Source organism: Drosophila erecta, unplaced genomic scaffold (genome assembly GCF_003286155.1).
Source record: "Drosophila erecta strain 14021-0224.00,06,07 unplaced genomic scaffold, DereRS2 tig00000365-arrow-arrow-pilon, whole genome shotgun sequence".
In the NCBI taxonomy this organism is placed as follows: Eukaryota; Metazoa; Arthropoda; class Insecta; order Diptera; family Drosophilidae; genus Drosophila; species Drosophila erecta.
The window spans coordinates 15,701-38,023 of NW_020825231.1; the positions used below are offsets into that span (position 1 = coordinate 15,701).

At 37.8% G+C, this 22,323-nt stretch overlaps 1 protein-coding gene across 1 annotated transcript in view; it reads left to right on the forward strand.

Moving 5' to 3' along the window:
* Positions 1–19,092: 19,092 nt before the first annotated feature.
* Positions 19,093–22,323, forward strand: part of LOC26526775 (dynein regulatory complex subunit 3) — a gene marked incomplete at its 5' end in the record, with an annotated part of 49,578 nt that continues 46,347 nt past the window's right edge. The window contains one exon of the mRNA XM_026983573.1: positions 19,093–19,669. Within this exon, the coding sequence (XP_026839374.1) occupies positions 19,093–19,669 (577 nt within the window). The remainder of the gene's footprint in view (positions 19,670–22,323) is intronic.

A 22,323-nucleotide genomic window follows, 5' to 3' on the forward strand; every position in this document is an offset into this window, starting at 1 on the left:
TAGATCAAAAACGACTAACCCATTCAAAAAGACAGGAAATTTAAGACAAATAGACGAAAAACATTTTGAGGAAACAAATAGAGGTAGAAAAATAATACACTATAAATCTAAGGTTAAAAAGAAAAAGAAAATTAATAAAAGTAAATATAATAACGATAATTCCAGGCCTACTCCCGAGCATGATACGCATGTTATGCATCCTATCGACAATTAACACACAATACTTAGAAGTAACACCTATCCAGGCCAAAAACGGTTACCTAATCTTTCAAACCGGATCATTAGATTTACCAATAAACTATGAATATCACTACTTATCTGTTAATTTAACTAAAACCGAAAACACTTATGAAGAACTTATCAAACAAGCTCAAATCTTTGAAACTCTACCACAAATTCAGTATCTAAAAGAAAACCTTAACAGAGAAATGAACGGTATAAGAATTGCAAAACGCGGTCTCGCTAATTTTATAGGAACAATGTACAAATACTTATTCGGCACCTTAAATCAAGAAGATAAAGAAGAATTACAACAACAAATAGGTGACATCTCTAAAAATAATGTACAAGTAAGCGAACTCAACCACGTAATAGAAGCCATTAATAAAGGAATTGAATTGACCAATCATCTAAATAGTAACTTTGAAGGAGAACAAATGTTAGCCTTAGTAATTTTCAACCTACAACAATTCACTGAATACATAGAAGACATAGAACTTGGTTTGCAACTGACACGCTTAGGTATCTTTAACCCAAAACTTTTGAAACACGATTCATTAACACACGTCAATTCTGAAAAAATTCTTAATATCAAAACTTCTGCTTGGCTTAAATCTGATACGAACGAAATTCTGATAATATCCCACATTCCGAGAGAAATAATTAAAACACCAGTTTTTGAAATAATACCATACCCAGACGAAAACAGTAACATACTGACTGAAACAATACATGACAAATATTTTTTACACAATAATCAAACTTACACAGCAAGTTCCCAAAGCTTGGTCATAAATAAATGTATAACAGGTATACTAAACCAACTCTCAACACAATGTAGATACAGTAAAACACATTCTGATTTTGAAATAAAATATGTAGAACCTAATATAATTACAACTTGGAACCTTCCCAAGACTATTTTAAACCAAAATTGTATTAATAGAGAAATTATAATAGAAGGTAACAAAATGATAAAAACATTTAATTGTTCCGTTCAATTAGAAGATATATTAATTAGCAACACAATGTTAGATTACACTCAAACTATCTATGTAAATAATAACGTAACAAAACTTGAACCACTAGAATATATTCACACAAAAGAAATAATCGAACAACACAATCAGACGAATAATATCTTTCAAATAATAACACTTACAGCATTAATCATACTAGTTATAATTGTTGCATTGTACTTTATTTATAAATATAAAACTATACCCCAAAAATTAATTGTAATATTCAAAAATCAAACCCCAGAAAACGAAACTATTATACACCCTGAAACAGAAAACGTTGTGCCCCAGGTAAATACCCCTGTATTGTACCCTAAAATAAGCACAGGCTTTTTTCTTAAGGATGGGGAAGTAACATATCCATTATTACACCCACAACTCCCCATAAGATAATTATAAGCAACATACACTAGTATAAGCTCATATACACACATTAATGTATAAACACAAAATATCTAAGTCTAAGCACAAAATGTAATCAAAGAACGAGAGCCCTTCGATTAACCTTGGACACAGCGTCATGTTCCAAAGCCACCCTTTCTCACAGATCGCAAATCATAAACATAGACACTTGTCGCCTTATCATAAACATAGACACTTGCCGCCTTTATAAACACAGACTCTCGTCCCCTAATCATTTGCATTCGACCACTTGGCGAGCCAACTGATATAATAAACTTTCGCGATCGGCGCCTACGCCTACGCACTTGTCCCAGGATTCTCCAATTACCCCTATTCTTCAGAAGACTCTCTTCCAACAGGAAAATAGAGGTTTACAACCCAACTCTCTTAAACTTCGCTCTTTGGCTTCCCCAAATTGCCTATAAAACAGCAAGCATGCCTCCATGCAGGAGTTCAGTACTGAGTACGTTATCAACCGCGATAACACCGCTTAAGCCAATTTAACTTTCCAATTTCGTGATAATCAAATGGCTCTAGTTCTTTCCATAAATGGAATTAATAAAAAGGTTTAATAAAATATAAAACTCAATCGTGTTTTTTTTATCAAACCCTCGGTCTGAATTCGTAAATATATATATAGGGACATATCCATAAGTCCCTTAGACTTAGGTACATGCTTACTTATTTACACACACACAACTGGCATACCCAATACTACCCTACACCTCACAATTGTAAATCAGCATACCCCATACTACCCTTTATTTACTCAGCCCCTAGATAAGAATAAAACTGTCACCAGAATTCCAGAACCAAGGCCAAGCGGAAAAACCCCAAGTAATACGAATACAGGATGTTATTTAGACAAATCACCCACTGGTAGACTAAACATTCTTTGCCTAATTGACACGTGTTCCCACGTTCAAAGTTCGGACTCGCCAACTCGAAAACAAAAGTTTTAAGTTTAAAATAAACAAAATCTTAAAGAATCTATGAGCACTTGTATCCAAGAGCGAATTCACTTGAATCCAAGAGAAATGCAGATAACTCCAAAGATCTCTCTAAAATCCTAGAATCCAAAGTCCATATTTGAAAAGATCGAACCCGAGGCTTGAACGTCAATCAATCTAGATCAATAAGTTGCGTTCAGTTTGAGACCTAATACAAATCGGTTGTAATATTTCGGTCATATTGGGTATGCTTGTTGTGTGTGTAAATAAGTAGGCATGTACTTAAGTCTAAGGGACCTTTGGATATGTCACTATATAATATATATAAGTATATTCCTATTTTTTATTTCTTCACTTATTCTGGTATTATCTGATATTCTTCTTTTTTGCTTCTGGGGGCTACTGGGGTACCTTCGTAACACTCCCGCCCAGTCGTCCGCAGCAGGACCCTTTTAATGATGGGCGCTAGTTAAATAAAAGGTTATTTTATTTATTTTAAAAGAATGTTATTCGGACCAGAGGTCTGGATTTATTTGTACAAAAATTGGAACTATATCTGAATTACAAGTTTGGTTGCCCCATCTCCGTCGCTGCCTCTGACTACGTCGGTGCCAACTCCGTCGCTACCTATGCGTGCTTCGGTGCTGTTGTGCAAGGCCGGATGAGCGTGCAACCTTTCGCTGTTTGTGGTTCCAAATTCTTTTGGTGTTAACTTATATATGTATATTAATCATGAACGGATTATCATTTTCGATACCTATGTACCTACATTGGAGGCAAAATCCCAACAGGTTATTGGCCGGGACGCGTAGTATCAAAAAGACAAATATGAATAAGTGCAGATAAAATCCATCCGGTGAGAAAATCCAGATCCTTAATACGTGTTGACTTGTCGCGAATCAGTGAAGGAGACGCCGTGCGTCTCCATATCAACGGTTAGCGAGAAGCTAAAAGAGATCGGAGTAACAATAGGGTCCGATGAGCTCCCGATTCTACTTTTGCAAAATTGCCCGATTCGTATTGTACGTTTCGTGATTCGTGATCGGGAAGAACAGAGTGCTTTGTACGCAAACCGAAAGGCAATCTGCAAAGAGAAAAAGGATCAAAAGCGCAATAGAAACATGGCATCGTCGGTTGGGCCATATAAATGAAAAAGATTTAAAGAAAATTTCGTTTTACAGAAAAGTTTTCGGAACAAAGCTAAAAGAAAATAAAATTTGTATAAGCGAAAAGGAAACAGCAAGCACATATAGAAGAGCTACGGAAAAGAGAACGCAGAAAACTTTGGAAATTGCGAATAGTGACGTGTGCGTACACAGTCAAAAAGTGGGTGCACATATTTCGTTACCTTTATAGATGACTATTCGCTATATAGTTCGGTCTATTTTCTGAAACAAAAATCAGAGGTGCTAAATGCGTTAAAATCATTTAAAGCAATAAATGAAAATCTAACCGGAAATAAAATTAAACAGTTACAGAGTGATAACGGGACGAAGTTCCTGAGTAATAAATCCAACGAATTCTTGCGGCAACTGCTCTACACGGTCTGCTCTACATACTCCACAACAAAACGGCGTGGCTGAGTGTCAGAACCGTACACTGGTATAAATGGCCAGGTGTTCGATGAATCAGGCGGGGGTGCCATCATTTTAGGCGGAAGACATGAGCACGGCTTGCTATCAGCGAAAACAGATGCCCAACAAAGGATCTACACCTATCGGACAAGTAAAATTCCCACAGGACAAATGCGTATGCATTAATAAAAGGCACCAACAAGGGATATGGTAGGATATGCTGATGAATCGAAAGTGTATCGCCTATATTCCCCTAAGGTTTAATCTATCGTGGGGAGTAACGATGTAAAGTTTTTGAGTACTTCAGGATTTAAAAGTAATGACGAAGAATTTTACGATCCTGATGGAGAATTTAACATTCAGAATTCAAATTCTACGTCGGACGAACGAGTTGATGTCGAACGAGCAGCGATGTCGAAGAAGAGACCCCTGTTGTAGAGAGACGGGGCAGAGGGTGCCCAAAATTGATGAGAACCGCGTACAAGGCCACGTAAAGTTTACCAGAATATACAGGTGGTGGAAATCCATAACTATGATCCTGCTGAAAATGACACATCATTTGAGGACGAATTCGAGGAATGTTAGTTGGCATTCTTAGCTGTGAAAGCGGATCGCTTAGCTCTAGCAGAAGCCTTGCAATCGAAAGAGTCAGTTAATTTCTCAACAAAACTTGGGGGGTTACAGAACGCCCGGAAAAGCTAAAAACTATGGGAAAGGTAGTATTCCAAACGAAAGATGAAATTCATAAAATGCACGTCGTCACCGCCTACCTCAACAGTGAGCTGGAGGAGCAGGTATTTATGTATATACCTGGGAAACTCCCGTTTTCATGGCAAAACTGGAAACTCGAAATGCACTTTATGGACGTCGTCCATCGGGAATCCATTGGTATTACAGAAGAGCTTAAGGAACTCGGACTAAGCCCAAAGAAATCGTCAAACAAGGCTGATCACTATATAAGTTAACAACAGAAACTCTTGTTACTCCCCTTGTTACTTTGCTTGCAAGAATTGTGCAACAAAGTATTCTAAGAAAAACAAGAGTTCAAAATCCTAAAACAACAATATTGTAATCATCCGCCGCGACGAACCCACGCATCGCCGAAATTGCAGAGATTGCAATTCGATCCAGTTCAATCAAGTTTAAACCACTCCAATTCTTCGCCTAGCTGCCGATCACGCCATCAGAGTCGACGCCAACGTTCTGCCGACACCGCTGCCAGACACCCACAGCTAGCTCAGGACTTACTTTAAAATTCAATGTTTAGTTCTTATTTTGAATCCGGAATAAAAGGTCATCTTTTGCAAAATAAAACATTATCTGGCGCCCGAACAGGGACCTGATGAGTAGGAAATCTTGTTAAGTCAGATTAGTACATCAGTACGACTCCATCAGTCTCAAAACCTCTGTTGCATTCTTTGGTACGCGGATTTACTAAAGGCAACCCATAGGCGGACTACGCGTTCTGTCAAGGTCCGACCGCAGAACACCCTCTACGTGTGTGCATCGCAGGATCCCGAGTAAATAAGTAAAAAGGACAACATCCGGATCACCAGGAGGAGTAATACGGCTACTCAAGTTAGCAATGTAAGTAGAGTTTAGTGAACCTAATTATCTAAAGTGAAATAAGAAATTAAGAACTAAAGCACGAATAATTCAAAAGTAAAAAAAAGTGAAAGTGATTAAAGAAATTGACGAAAGTTTGTGAACAAATAAATAAGCGTAGAGCGATCAAATAAAAAAAAAATCACTGCACTACAAATAAATAAAGCAGTATAACAAGCTCAATCTTGGGAATCCCAAGGGACCCTCCAAGGTAGAAGAGCAAAACCGGACACTGGTTTTCAAAATTAAAATAAAATAAATTCACTCTAAACAAAACACAGTTCTTCGATCACGTTCCTTTTGCTAAAACTAAATAAAGTAAAATTCGAAATTAAAAGCAACTACAATTTATGCAAAACTAAATAAGTTTAAATAAGTTTTACAATTCATAATTTAAAGTAAACTTCAATTAAATAGAATTTAATGCGCGACTAAATTTTAATATTAAATATTTAAATCAAAATTCAAGCTTCAATTTTAACGTGCTATAAACTCTGCTATTAAACATTATTGATTATTAAATAAGATCTTATTAAGTCGTAAAATCAAACACAAATTAACTAAATAATTGTAAGGAATTATCAACATATCTTAAGTGACACAATCTAAAATATTTTGATTCCCGCATTTATTTTATACACTTAAACTTATAATTGATCCCATTGCTATAACCATACTTAATTACGCATAACTGCCTTTATGGCCAATTTCAACAATTTAATTAGACCACCAGTGCTCAACTTAGAAACAGAATCTGAGGCAGTAAACCGAATAGAACCTAACACACATAATTTAATACAACAACACAGACAAGTCGCAAGACAAGAAACACACCAACAAAATAGAAACATAATGGCACAGCACGAACAACTAGCCGAAATCATTCGCCAGATTCTGGCTGAACAACTCCCAACTCTCTTGCAGCAAAGTCAAAATTCTAGCTTCGATTTCGCAAATGTAGAGAGCCAGGGTATTAACCCAGAACACCTACATAATTTACAAGATTTATACAAAGTCCCCGATATTGTAAAATCTTTGCATGATTTTTCCGGTGACCCAGCTGAATTCGGTTCCTGGAAAAAGAGCGTAGATAGAATACTAGAAACTTATGCTCACACCATAGGTACAGCAAAGTATTTTGGTATTTGCACACAATTCGAAATAAGATAAAAGGCAACGCTGGGCATCAATCTCAAAGTAAACACTACATTATGCAGACAAACGAGATCTTGCCACTTTGGAATATCAAATGACAACAATATTCTAAAAGCCCAATCAGACAGTTGAAGAATTCCATCAAGTCGTTTACAGACATTTGTCTTTGATACTCAATAAAATAAGATGCATGGAATTGGGCAGGGAATCAGAATTGCTTATGATTAAGTTGTACAGGGATAAAGACTTAGATACCTTTATCCGGGGTCTCCGGGGCGACCTCCCACGTTTGCTGGGCATAAAAGAACCCACCGACTTGCCATCTGCTTTGCACCTGTGCTTGAAGTTAGAAAACCGGACTTACCGTACCCATCACGCTTCGGCCAAACTTCAACAGAACATCTTTAGAAGCACACCTCAAGGGCCGCTTCCACGACCACTACCTATACCCAATAATATGGGTTACCAAACCAGACCAATGCTACCCCCCAGACCCATACCATTACGAGTGTCTAATGCTAACTTTGGACACCCAAAATACCGACCAGCACCGAATAATCTTGGGCACCACCTCGTCCGATCGCAACAAAACCCCAACCACGACCAGAACCAATGGACGTGGACAGAAGCCTTCAGTCTAGACAAATTAACTACATGAACAGACCTCAACTTAACGCCTCTGGTAAACGACCCCTAATACCTATCACAGATCCAACCAAAAGGCAAAGAAATTTTAATATCTAAACAGAAATCGAACAACAAACTGGGGCAGAACAAGAAGCACCGATAATGACCGAATACGAACAGACTTTGTCAGAAGAAGATGAACAAACGGACTATGAACAAACACTCGGTGAATACACAGAAGCGGTTGACAGCAATGACCAAGAACCACAACCTGACTATTCCTATCTCAATTTTTTAGAGTAACTGACTCCTCACTACCATACTTCGAATGTAAGGTGAGGAGTGGAGAAATCTTAAAAATATTAATTGACACCGGCTCTAATCGAAATTCCGATTAATGTTTTTAAAAACCAAATTTTTATACTTAAAGAAGAACCACCTGATTACAAATTTACCCTTCCATTTCCCACATTCCATAGGCATACAATTACTCAGCTGACATATTCGGACGACGATATAATACAAATTTTAAGAAAACACCTTTACCCCAAAGTCATTAATGGCATTCATACAACAGAAGATATAATGGGTCAAATACAAAGAATTTACCCAGACAATTTTACATCTTTTAAAGTCAGATTTAGCCGAAAACAAGTAGAAGATATAACTAATCAAACAGAACAAGACGAGCTTATTCTAAAAACTCACAATAGGGCACATAGAAATGCTGAAGAGAATAAAATTCAGTTAGCCGAAAAATGCTACTTTCCCAAAATGAAATCTAAAATTGTAAGCTTAGTAAAACAATGTCAAGTGTGCAAGGAAGGAAAATATGATAGGCATCCCACAAACCCAGAAATAATGGAAACCCCAATTCCTGAGTTTCCGGGACACACAATTCATATAGATATTTTCTCTACAGAAAAAAAAACTGGTACTTACGGCAATTGACAAATTTTCGAAACTTGCGCAAGCAAAATTAATAAATTCAAAATCAATAGACATAAGAAAAACCTTTACATGACATCTTATTCTATTTTGGCGTACCAAAATACGTCGTAAAGGATAATGAAAAATCTTTTAATTCCGCTACAATAGCTTTTATGATGAGAGACCAGCTGGGCATACAAATTTTTAAAGCACCCCCTTATAAAAGTTCTGTAAACGGACAAATAGAACGATTTCATTCCACCCTCGCCGAAATTATGAGATGCTTAAAAACCAAACAGGTACACCGAACTTTTGAAGAACTATTAGATTCAGCTGTCTACGAATACAACTACACAATTCACTCTGTAACAAAAAAACGACCATTAGAAATATTTTTTGGTAGAAATATAACCACTGACCCAGAAAAATATGACGAAAGCAGACAAGACAACATCGAAAAACTGAAATCAAAACAGGCAATAGACTTAAGAAACCATAACGAAAAACGCAATAAGATCAAGGATTATGAGCCAGGGCAAATAGTGTTTATAAAACAAAACACAAGACTAGGTTCTAAAAGTGTCCCCACGGTACAAGAAAGAAACAGTAAAAGCAAATAGACATACAACTATTATCACAGAAACAGGTAGAATTGTTCACAAGAGTAACATAAAACAAGAGTAATAATAATAACATTTTTTTTCTAGTCCGATACTGCCTAGGGAACATATTCGTCTGAAGTAAGAAACATAAAATAAAATGAAAATTTTATACAAACTATCCTCTAACTCACAATTGTTGTCCGCTTGCGGGTATCGATCCGATCGTGAGGGATCGGCCCATACCCTCAAAAAAACTAATTCGTTCACCGAATAAATGATTGTTTTTTCTTCCTCTCCTCCCTTTCCCCACTACAGGATTTTCTTAATTTTAATGCTTCTGCCATTAGCATTGGCAAATATGGAAATCACTAATTACACCGACGCTCAAACCACACAATTAATGACTTAAAGGAAAGCTATCTCTACCATACACTAACACACGAAATAGTTCAGACATTTTCCGCACTAAGTACTCTGACCTCAAAATATCGCAAAGTTCGATCAATCAATTGGATTGGTTCAGCCTGGAAATATGTGGAAGAAACCCAGATCATGACGACTTAATTACGATCGAGAATAATTTAAATAACCTTATAACTAACAATAACGATCAGGTAATAGTAAATAAACTGCAAAATAGAATCAATAATTTAACAACAATCTCAAATATGCTCACGAATTCAAGAAAAAAAGATAACAATTTTAATAACGAAATAGCAACAAGTCTGCAAAATCAAGTCAGATTGATAAAAGAAGAAATTGTAAATATTAAATATGCAATTCAATGGGCTAAAATTAACGTAATTAACACACTCCTTTTAAATGAATTTGAATTAAATGAAGTAAATAAAATTTTTCAAAAAAACAACATAACCTCTTTATCAATCGAGGAAATGCTAGAATTTGTTGATGTTTCAGTATTACACAATAAAACAGCAATTATCTATATCATCAAAATACCAGAACTAGACCCCACTACTTACAAAGATATGTTAATAAAACGCGTTATACACTTAGAAACACACGTTATACATTGTACACTTAGAAACGAACGAAATATTTGTAACACAAAACGAAATTATTAATGTACCCAAAAATTGTAAAATATTCAATTACTTAAAAATATGTAAAAAAGAAAACACTGTTAATCTTAAACAAACAGAATGTATTGTTAAGTTAGTTGAGGGAAAGGAAGCGCTGTGTGACTTCAGTGTTGCAGAACATATTCAGGAAATAGAGGAGATCGATGGCAGCCTCATATTACTTAACAACTACACCGGCAATTTAATACGCAACAACATAACCTACAAGCTAAAAGGGACATATCAGGTCCATTTCTGGAACGATACCGTCCAAATAAAAAACAAACAATTTAATAATAAAGGAAAAACTATACTAAAACCCGGAACACCAATAATCCAAATGTCACCCATAGAAGTGGAAAGATTAAAAATTTTATCATTAGAATCACTGGAGGCCCTCAACATCAAGAACGCAAAGCACCTAAACAACATAACAACACATTCTACCATAAACCGCATCGCAATCTTGTGCTTACTGGCCAGAGACAATCCAGAGACAAAGTAACCCTTCAAATTCAACAAGAGCTTCCCACGCTTAATAACAAACTTAAAATAAATAATTTAAAGCCAACGCCGATACAACCCGAGTTCAACAATATTCCATATTTCTAACACCCACTTGAGGACAAGCAGGATTCTGAGGGGGGAGAGTTAACAACAGAAACTCTTGTTACTCCCCTCGACCGATACAATAAATTACTAGTACTTTGCTTGCAAGAATTGTGCAACAAAGTATTCTAAGAAAAACAAGAGTTCAAAATCCTAAAACAACAATATTGTAAGCATCCGCCGCGACGAACCCACGCAACGCCGAAATTGCAGAGATTGCAATTCGATCCAGTTCAATCAAGTTCAAACCACTCCAATTCTTCGCCTAGCTGCCGATCACGCCATCAGAGTCGACGCCAACGTTCTGCCGACACCGCTGCCAGACACCCACAGCTAGCTCAGGACTTACTTTAAAATTCAATGTTTAGTTCTTAATTTGAATCCGGAATAAAAGGTCATCTTTCGCAAAATAAAACATTAACTTATACGTAGATGATTTGTATTCGGCGTCAAATCCTCCTAAATGGTTGGAAGAAACCAAAGCGCACTTAGGTGCATCATTTAAGATGAAAGATTTTGGACCAGTCAAGACATGTTTGGGCATCGAATTCAAACAGGATGGGAGAGTCAGGAAGTACATCGACGTTATTCTTCGAAAATTTGGAATGGAAGACTGCAAGCAAGCTATCAGACCGATCCAGAGAAGCTAGACAATGAGAAGATAAAATGGTATCCTTATAAAAGATTAATTGGTTCTTGCAGTTTCAAGGCGTCCATCGCGTTTGTAGTAAATTTTCTGAGTCAGTTCAACTCCACTACTCAGGCGTCGAAGTCCATATTACGATTCTTAAAAGGTACGAGGTAACTTTGGTTACTCTTCAAGAAGACTGGAGATTACCTCTACGCAGGATGCAGAATGGGGGGTCGAACCAGCTCCTGCAGGAGCTTCCATATCTTGGGAAGCGCGCAAGCAACGCACCGTGGTTGCTTAGCGGAAATAACGAATTCGATATCGACGTATGCTTATGTCTAATTTAAAGTCAATTTTCGCGATGTTCTGGCTGTCCATTCCGCCTCCTCTCTCCTCCCTCTTTCTAGGACCCGCAGGGCCTCCTAAGTCCTCTGTGTGTCCAGCATGAGGGGCAGTGACTAGGTAGTGATCCTGGCTTAGTGATCGAGGCGTTCATACGGACAGGCAGACGGACATGGCCAAATCGACTCGGCTATTGATTCTTATCAAGAATATATAAATTTAATATGTTCGGAAACGATTGCTTCTGCCTGTTACATACTTTTTAACGAATCTAGTATACCCTATTCTACGATAAATATAAAAATAATAAAAAAGTATAAAAATAATTAAGTGCCACATGAAATCGCTGGCTTTTTCTAGTGTCAGCCTGGCCAGAACAATTGGTGTTCGTGCAGAGCCGCGTAGCGGTAGTGCCCAGGTATTCGCACTAAGGATCGAAAGGATTAGAAAGAGCGCGAGCTGGGCGGCCCAGCTGTGAAACCAGTGCTGCCAAACTATCGTAGTTGGCGATCTGGATCGAGCCGCATTGGTGATCGGATAGGGCTCGAAACCATTCAAATTCGAATTCTAATTCGAATCTGTTTTCGAGCAGACCCATTGTGAGCCTGTGGGTTATAATTAATAAGAACGCACATTTGTGCATTTATGTTATATTAATGTATATGTATGCTCTGTTTTATTCGGATATGCTGACTGCCTAAGTGAAACCCTCGCTTCAAAATATAAACCTAGCTTATGCCTGCTTACAAAGGTAGTTTAGCTAAATATATAACGCGACAGCTTAGCGAGAGAAGAAAGAAGGGCGAAAAGAGCGGTGCAGGTGGTACTCTTGTACGTGCATGCTAATGCGCTGCCGATCTGCTCTGAACATACTCCCTAAGTTGAAGGAGGTTCGGTTCCAACTATATCGGAGTCGATGGGCAGAACGGCTACTCTGATGACGCCATACCCACCGGGAATGACTTCCTGGCCGAGCTGTCACTCAACGGTGGAATGTTGTCCCCCTTCAGCAAAACTATGTTTCTAAGCTTGATGATAGACGTATCCTTTCTTGCAGTACGGACAAATAATCGCAGATGATTGCGAAGATGATTGATGGCAGGCTCAGGAAATTTTGTGTTTTTTTGTGTTTTTTTTTTTGCGCCGGCACTAGCACCTCAAGACTTTCAGCATTTTTTGAAATTGGACAGGGTGGACGGGAGTTAAGAATGGCAGAAATGTCTTAATGTCTAAATGTCTGGCGTCTTAACAGCAGCCTCCTATAAACCGCCAAGGTGCACGGCCCGCACCGGTTGAATGAACTTCCATTCGATCCCTCAGCGGAGGCTGATGAATCTTCTCAGCGCTGCGAGGAAAGAATACGTCGTGAAATCCTAGGCAACTTCCAAATGAGCTGCCCTCGTGGAAAAGCAAACGAAGACTGCGAATTGGCACATATGGTACCTTGTTTCTGGGGTCTGCCTTTTGATAGAATGGCCCACAATAGTTCACTCCTGTAATATGAAATGCTGAATTAGGCTGCATTCGATTTGCTGGCAGGCTTCCCATTACGTGCTCTTAAGTCACAGTCTTCATTCTAAAACATCGGACGCATTTATTGATGACACAAGCAACGAACTTGCGGCCTGCAATCGGCCAGAACATTTGCCGTTATGTGGCAAGCAATACCTGCTGTCCTGCATGCAAATATTTATCATGATAATAAGCAATGAGAGCCTTGGTGACTGGATGATCCCTTGGAATAAGTATCGGATGCCACGTCTCGTTTGCGTTTGAAATCATCCAACGACTTGAAGTAACCCTTCGGAACCGAGTATAGGGCTCAGCGAAACCCACTTGCTTTTCTATGCAAACGGCTTGCTCTGGCTAAGAAATCCATACTCTTTCGTTAAGTGAATGCGCCCAGAAGAGGTATAGTTCCCGAGTTAATCTACTCCACTGAAAGATGACCTTTTAGTGGCTCTGCAATTTGAAATGAAAAGACCAATGTATGCAAAAACGCGCTGCAACTTATCGAAAGCAGTGAGGAATTTGAAGTTCGACGAATTGTCAAAGCAAGCGGTCCCAATTAGAGCCACGGAACGGCGCTCTGGCAGATCCTTTACTGTATCTAACAGGGTCGGTTAAATCGACGAGCTTTTCGAAAGGAATGGAGGCCCGCTAGTCCAAAGGGAATGCTTCTCCAATTCCTTCGTTTAAGTTCGTCGCAACGTGATGCCAAGTCATGTCTTTCGTCATCTCCTGAATTTTAGCGATTCAGTTTGATAGGAATACTTTAATCCCCCTCTAAGGTTGCCGAATCCAAGCCAACAAAATAGATGAGCCTGATCAGCAATGAAAAGCGCAAACTATGGATTCCTTGACGCTTACGATTAGCTCAGCCAATAAAAGCGCTTCGGAAGGTTATAATCTTGGATTTGTTCAGGATTTTAGTGGAGCAACTCTTGACTTTGCACAGTGCAGGTGGACTTTCTATTCTCCATTAGTCTTCGGTCGCAATTATAAGCACGCTCCATAAGCTGATATTCTAGTATTGCGTGGAATCGTGGAAATTTTAAGTTCTGTACGACCGATAACTGTCAACTCCCCTCATGACGAAAGAATTGTCTTTGGCAAAGCGTCATCCCAACGAATGCTAGCACTCCATAGAGATTGCAGAAAGATCTTAGAATTTGTGACAATTAGGGTTATCAGACCAAGTGGATCATAGAATTTGGCTTTTGTTGATAATTCAATCTGCTTCGAGGGTCGATGATTGGACGGTATTTAGGAAAATATAAATAGCCAGTTAGTTAACTGGATTGAAAGGTGAAAGTAGGAAAGGTGTTCACCTACAGAAAGTAGGTGAATTCCAACATTTTCCTGCTTAATATCGAAGAGGACATCGACTGGTCTACCGCCGCTCCGGAAGAGGTGCTCGTCACAGCAGCCAGAAGCTTAACACCAAAACGGAAGGTTGTGGAAATTAAGAAGTCCAAAACCAACTTGCAAATTGGACAGCTGGTTCTGGAAAGAGGCGTTTGCGGCGGGCGTGGTAATCCAACAGTTATCTATGCTCAAAGCAACGCCTTACTCAAGCCCACCGCTGTCTAAACCGGGCTCTGAAACAAGAGACCGAAAATGCACAACTAAAATAAACTCTTGCCAACTAGTACAAAATCTCGCCACCCAAATCTAAGCTCTCCGATTGAAACCTTCACCACAATAAAAAATTCTTCATGTTGCTAATCTCGCAGCGACAACGACAGAGCAGAAAGATTTTCTTTCCATCTCAGGAACGTATTCCAAACCCTGCTGAAAATGCCTATGCTCTTCCGCAAATCCATTCTGAAACTGAACATACGCCCAAATCATTTCGGCCGTACGAGATCACAAATGTAATAAGTCTCGTCTACTAATAATGTATCATTATCATAATTATAACTAAGCCCGGAAAAGATCATATGATTCTGCCATTTTACAGACCAATTTATTATCATGCCTTTCTAAATTATTTAAAAAATGCCTTCTAACGCGCATAGTACCATATATGGAAGCTTACAACATTATCCCAGCCTATAAATTTGGGTTCTGAGAATAACACGGATCGATAGTTCAAGCTAACAGAATAACATAAAAAATTCGCACAGCCTTTGATCATAGAGAATATTGCAGTGCGATATTCCTCGATGTATCTGAAGCATTCGAATGCGCCTACAACAGTGCTTTCGCAGTGAGATGCAACACAACTACACTATCGAAGCTGTAGTCCCACATGGTAGCGCACTTGGGCCAACACTTTTCGTCCTTTAAACAGCAGATATTCACACATCCGCCTTCGCTGATGACACTGCGATACTCAGCCGCTCCAGATGCCCAGTTCTTGCATAAATTCTCCAACCACCTCACCGTTGTCGAGAAATGGCTAGCTAACTGGCGTATTAAAATAAACAAACAAAAGTGTAAACACAACGTTTACTATTAACAGAAAAACGTGCTCTTCGCTCTGCCTGAATAGAACACAATGTCATTGAAATAATCCACGTCGACAGACGTCTATCGTGGCGTAGAGATATCAAATGCAAGAAATTACACCTAAAACAAAAGCCAGCAGCATCAACTGGATTATAAACGCCCGATCGCCCTTGTGTATGGACTTGGAAGAGTGTGTCATCAACATACATCATACAGCGCCCTTAATCAAAGATCCTGCGAACTATCACTGGGGAACCATGGTGTATTCGAAATCAATCAGGGATATCGGCATTCTCGCAGTAAAATATGAAGTAGATAATCACAAACCGTCCTAAAATGAAAAAGTCTGTGCCAATCCAAAATTTTCCCGAAAGGGACTTGACTCGGGTTTCAAACCGAACCTGCCTGCAATGTACCGACTCTCCAACCCAGTCAAAAATTGTCAGTCAAAATTCACTGCTCCTGTCTACATGACTGCTAGTTAGGTTATAGTATAAGATTTAATACACTTATTGGTAATCTAAAAATTGAGAAGATACAATAAATAAAAACAAGGTAAAAAAAAAAAACATGCACTAGGAAAAACATTTAACTAAGGTCGTGCATTCTTCTTCGAAAGATACATAGAAAAGACTGAAATAGGTGCCTGCGAGTAATACCGCGAGCATTCAGGTGGTCCTTTATAAACCATGTCCATTCACTTGAGATGTGAATAGACCTTGGATAACGTATACAGACAGTATTGGCAAAGAATTTTCTCGAATTTTTGTTCAAGATCCATAGAGAGAGGGCCCTTTAGAGCCAGCAGCACTCTTGTACACATGCAGTGTCCGTATGTGTGCACACGTATGCTCATGTATTGTAAATTTGACAAAATATGCCCTTCGCTATACAAGTTTATGGACTTCCAATCTATATTTTTGTTTGATCGATTGCCACCATATAAAGGACTCTAATTTTGCATTGCCTTAACATTATAATTTAATAATTACATAGGAATAAATGTACATATTTAATACTAGAATAATTGTCGTTAGAGTATTTAGCTTGCGAAGTGAAAAAAATTTTAAGTTAGTGATGCTTATGTCCGCCGGTCCTGCCTCAAGAATTTAATTTTGCAATAAAAAGGTTGCATATGTGTATTTATTTTATAAATTTTAATTATGAATTTTTAAAGATGAATTATTTTCATAAAATATGTAAACCTTTTTTTTTTAAGCTATATATTTGCGTGCGTTTGAGCAAAAGGTGGTAGAATCTGTAGAAATCTTTCAGTTAACGAATTTAATATAATAATTGTCGAATTTAATATAATAATTGTCCCTACAAATTTTTAAATAAGATGATGATGTTATGTTGCCAATAGAATTCGATTAAATTATATAAATTATATTAACGTCGAGCAGGTATTTTACTAAGGGATCCGGTTGATATAAATGCAGATCGTTGATTTTAAAAGAAAGCGAGCATTTAACAGCTCAATCTTACATGAGAATCGGACTTTAGAAAACTAAAGGCACCAGGTATAAAGGTATCTTCACAATAAAGTTTGTTAAAAAATGTTTAAAAATAATGATTAGCAATTGTGTTGTAGAGCAATGTAGAGCAAAGTGCACAAATAATGAATGTTATGTGCATCAAATTGATCTGTTAACAAACTCATAAAAATGTTACTTTTTAAACATTGCAAGTGACTGTGATAGTTGATAGAAAAAAACCAAACTCAGCATTCTCATAAATTATCTCATCTAAAGCATCTTATAAATAAAAAAAAAATAGTGATAATTCCTACATGTTAAAAAATATATCATTAATTGACGACTGAAAGTCGAGTTCGTTCCGTTTCAGCAGCATATCGCAGGCGTTGATTCGGTCCAGAAGGTTTTTTTGCGTCAAATCATGCGGCACCCAAACATCAAGCTTTTTTTTGTATCCAGCCTTCTGCAGATGGTTTAAAATGGTTTGGTGACTAACTCCCATCTCCTGGGCGATGTCACGAGATGCCACATGCCGGTCTAACTCGATGTATTCCATGATTTGATCGGTATTTGTCGTCACAGGTCTTCCGCCGTCTGGCTTATCCATGGTGTCGTTTTCACCGGCTCTGAATCGTCGAAACCATTCCTCCGCGGTTCGAAGTGATAGAGTACCATCCCCCAAAACACCATTAATCTAACGGAACGTTTCTCGAGAGGATTTGCCTTTAACGAAGGAAAATAGCGCGAATTTCGGCGTTAGTGAACTCCATGTTTACACGTCTATAACTGTTGAACGCAATATCCAAACTAATCATGCATAGCGTCGTTTTGTAGGTTATGTCAAGACCTTTCAAATTATGTATAGTATTGCCAGATACGAGCTCTGTAGCGCTTTGTACATAGCCGCGAAATTCAAAAAGGCGGCAGGGAGATATTTGCCAAACTAATATAAGCCATTTTTTGTCTGTAAAAAGTGTAAAAATGTTATATAAGGTAATATAATAATTTTGTGCAATTTATATTTGACAGAAATATCAATACCAATATCATATTTGATAGAAATAGAAATAGAAACGAGCCAGATAGCGCTTTGTACATAGCCTCGAAATTCAAAAGACAAAAAGGCGGAAGAAGATATATTACAACCTATATATCATTTGTAGGTAGACTCAGATGAGCTTTGTGTTGTTTGGTAGAGTTTTTTTTTGAGTGCAGTTGACAAATAGAAAAAGGAGTAAGAGAGTGACGCTCACTGAAGTTAGTCCAGTGAGAACGGTTAAACGCACAACACGCAGACGACTTGCTGTGAACGGAAAGGAAAAAGAAAAAGAAGCACGGACTAATCGAGATGGACAATCATCATATACAAAAACCATTATTAAAGTATTTATTATATAATCCCGTTCATTTCGGCAAAAGCAAAAATTAATGAATTAATTAATTCGAAGCTCAGAAAAAAAACACGGCCATTTGCCAGGTCCCGACCGAATTCCTGACCTTGTGCTTAGGATCTGTGGAAATAGCAGTATTCTGAAACTGCTTACCTTATCTCTAAATGTGAAAGGACTCCCTTGTTATTTGTAAAGGGAAACAATAGGTTCTTTGTTCATTGCAGGTCAATTGTATCTCCGTGTTTAAACAGTTTTGTAAAACCAAGATCATATGGGATAAAGGGTTTCAAAAATAATATTAGAAAACATTTCATCGGCTTTAATAAATCATTTAACACTGTTAAAAAAGCTTATCTTTTGAAATGGATTTTAAGATATCCTTCTTGAGAGCTCTTTACGACTTCTTTTTAAACCCATGTCGACCCAATTTTGTGACGGTAAACATCTGTTTTAAATCATATTTTTATTTTGATGTGTTTTTAAAAAATGGTGTATCAGAACTAACTTATTCTTCTTTTTTAGCCGGGAGCTTCGCGAAATCGAAGATAAACAAGAAAAGGAGATACAAACAAGAAAGTTTCACGAACGTGAACAATCAGAGGAAAAGCGATTAGCTTCAAGTTTTGTTGAACATTTGGATGGCCATCAGCTGTTTGACTCACTTTGGCGTGGCGATGAAGATGGTCGAGTGCTGATGCTTGTTGGAACACAAGCTCAAGAGCTTGCCGACGAATACGACAAAGACATTTTTGAGCTTACGCAAGAAATTTACAAACTTGGTTTAGAAAGGTTTACTGAGCGCGATGAAGAAATAAGAGATTTCATTGAAAATCTTTTCGATGGCCAAGAGGAACTTCAAATACTCGGGCAAAAACAAATAGAATGGTTTTTACAATTTAAAGAAATTATTTTTGAAGAAGCTCGAATCAGATTGATTAAACTAGAACAAAATTCAATGCACGGGGAAGACGAAGACACTCCGGAAAACCTTAAATTATCTGATGCTTTGGATAAATTAAATATTCAATTTGAAGATGCAATAAATGATTTGTGGCAAGCGTTGATGGCCCAGGAGTTATATTTGCATGAATCTATTCAGGTAATAATAATATAGTAATTATAATTATAGTAAAGTAAGGTTGCCAAATATCCCCCTTCCGCCTTTTTGTCTTTTGAATTTCGCGGCTATGTACACAGCGCTATCGACGATTCACCGGCCTTCGACCACGACCGTTTTCGCTTATTGTCGTATGTGATCCGTTTTTCGTCGAGAATGGGTCAAGAATGGGTCGAGTTCGTTCCGTTTCAGCAGCATATCACAGGCGTTGATTCGGTCCCGAAGGTTGCGTCAAATCATGCGGCACCCAAACATCAAGCTGATTTTTTCAGTTTTTGCTGATTTGTTGGCGTTAGAGTGGACGTGGCTGCGTCTATATCTGTGGAAGCTGCATTATTAATCTTAACATTCGGTCTTTTGTAGTTCCTCGGATCGAGGCGTTCATACGGACGGACAGCCGAACATGGCCAATATCAATTTCTTAGTACAGATATATATATATAGTGACATATCCATAAGTCCCTTAGACTTAAGTACATGCCTACTTATTTACACACACAACAAGCATACCCAATACTACCCTACACCTCACAATTGTAAATAAGCATACCCCATACTACCCTTTATTTACTCAGCCCCTAGATAAGAATAAAACTGTCACCAGAATTCCAGAACCAAGGCCAAGCGGAAAAACCCCAAGTAATACGAATACAGGATGTTATTTAGACAAATCACCCACTGGTAGACTAAACATTCTTTGCCTAATTGTCACGTTCCCACGTTCAAAGTTCGGACTCGAAACTCGAAAACAAAAGTTTTAAGTTTCAAATAAACAAAATCTTAAAGAATCTAAGAGCACTTGTATCCAAGAGCGAATGCACTTGATTCCAAGAGAAATGTAGATAACTACAAAGCTCTCTAAAATCCTAGAATCCAAAGTCCATATTTGAAAAACTCGAACCCGAGGCTTGAACGTCAATCAATCTAGATCAATAAGTTGAGTTCAGTTTGAGACCTAATACTAATCGGTCGGAGTTCTTCAATAAAACCTTTGTAATATTTCGGTCAAATAAAAATATATATATATTTTTTTTGACATACGGGTGTTATGAACGTGTAATTGGTGCAGTCGGTAGGATCGAATAGTTAAAAAGAGTCCTTTAATACGGTACTGGGCAATTGAAAGGATACACTATACAACTAGCTATCCTAGCCTGGCGAATTAAAACAGTGATTCAAAAACTAATTGTGATCCGCAAAAGAATCTACGTGCAAGTAGCATTCTAAAAACCAAATCCCGTGTGGTCAGAAACAATCTGTATTCAAACAAAAACAAGTGCGGTCGGAAATAAGATTTAACTTAAAATTTTGTAATTCCGTACGTTTATCAAAACCTAAAAATTACAATTATAATTTAGTGCAAACTAAAAATGGCAAATCCTGCACAACTCTCCGAGATTCATTTGAATCAATTATTGCTTCAAATAGAAAAACTAAATTTAACTAAATTTCTACGACGGTACACCTGGAAACTATCTGGGTTTGTCAACCAAATCGAGCAGCTACTCAGTTTATACCCTACACAAGATGCCCGACAAAGTCATGTCATCTACGGAGCCATAAAACGCCTATTGGTGGACACAGCGCAAGAAGTCGTCATCCAGGATCGAGCAAACACATGGATGGAAATGAAAACAGCATTAGGAATGGCATTCAAGGACCACAGACCCTACATATCACTGATAAGACAACTTGAAGATACAACATACCCCGGAAGCATCAGTAAGTTCATCGAGAAACTCGAAGTACAATATTGGATTATGTATGATAAGTTAGAATTAGAAAGTAACCCCATTGACAAAATAAATAAATAAATTAAGAAGAACTATTAAAACTGTAATAAGTCGATATTTGCCTAATTTGTCTAAATCATAGCCATAATAACAATCAAAGATATCAAAACTATCACGATGACAGAACTCATAATTTCAACACATATTATCCTGGAACATACCAGAATAATACACGATTCACTAATCCAAACCAGCCTAACATGAACCAAAATCAGTATGTCCCCCTTCCGATACCAAACAGCCAAAGGGGAAACTATTATACATTTAGAAGAGATCTAGCACAAGGTCAACAGAATAATTCTCTTAATAATCTCTTAAATTCTCAACCTTCGATTTCAAATAATCTGGAACCTATAAAGAGTCAGAGCGGGCAAAGTAGAATGGATGTAAATTTTCATCAAATTGCCTCGGAGACTCAGATACCACAAGAGGGCGAACCAGTGTAGTGACAAACTTAACTTTACACTGCAACAACTCTTCAAGACACCCTCGCCCTAAATTATAGCAGCTTTTGTGTAAAACAAAAAGCGAGAGAATTGTCTTAGACCAATCAGAACAGAATATGATCGTACGATTATACAGTTAGGAAAAGAAAAGCTATAACAGCGACCACCAGCATGCAGCTTCCCAGAGCTTAGATCATTATCGGATTAAACTTCGTGGCGAACGCTCACAATTTTTGACGCTGCCCATTTAAACTTCGCATACACGTGGAAATATAATTAATATAATATAATATAATATAATATAATATATATATCCAATCTCATAAAACAAGAGTTGGGATATTTCAATAAATTTCCGTGCTCGATTCGTGTGAAAGTGGCAACGAGATTCGACCCC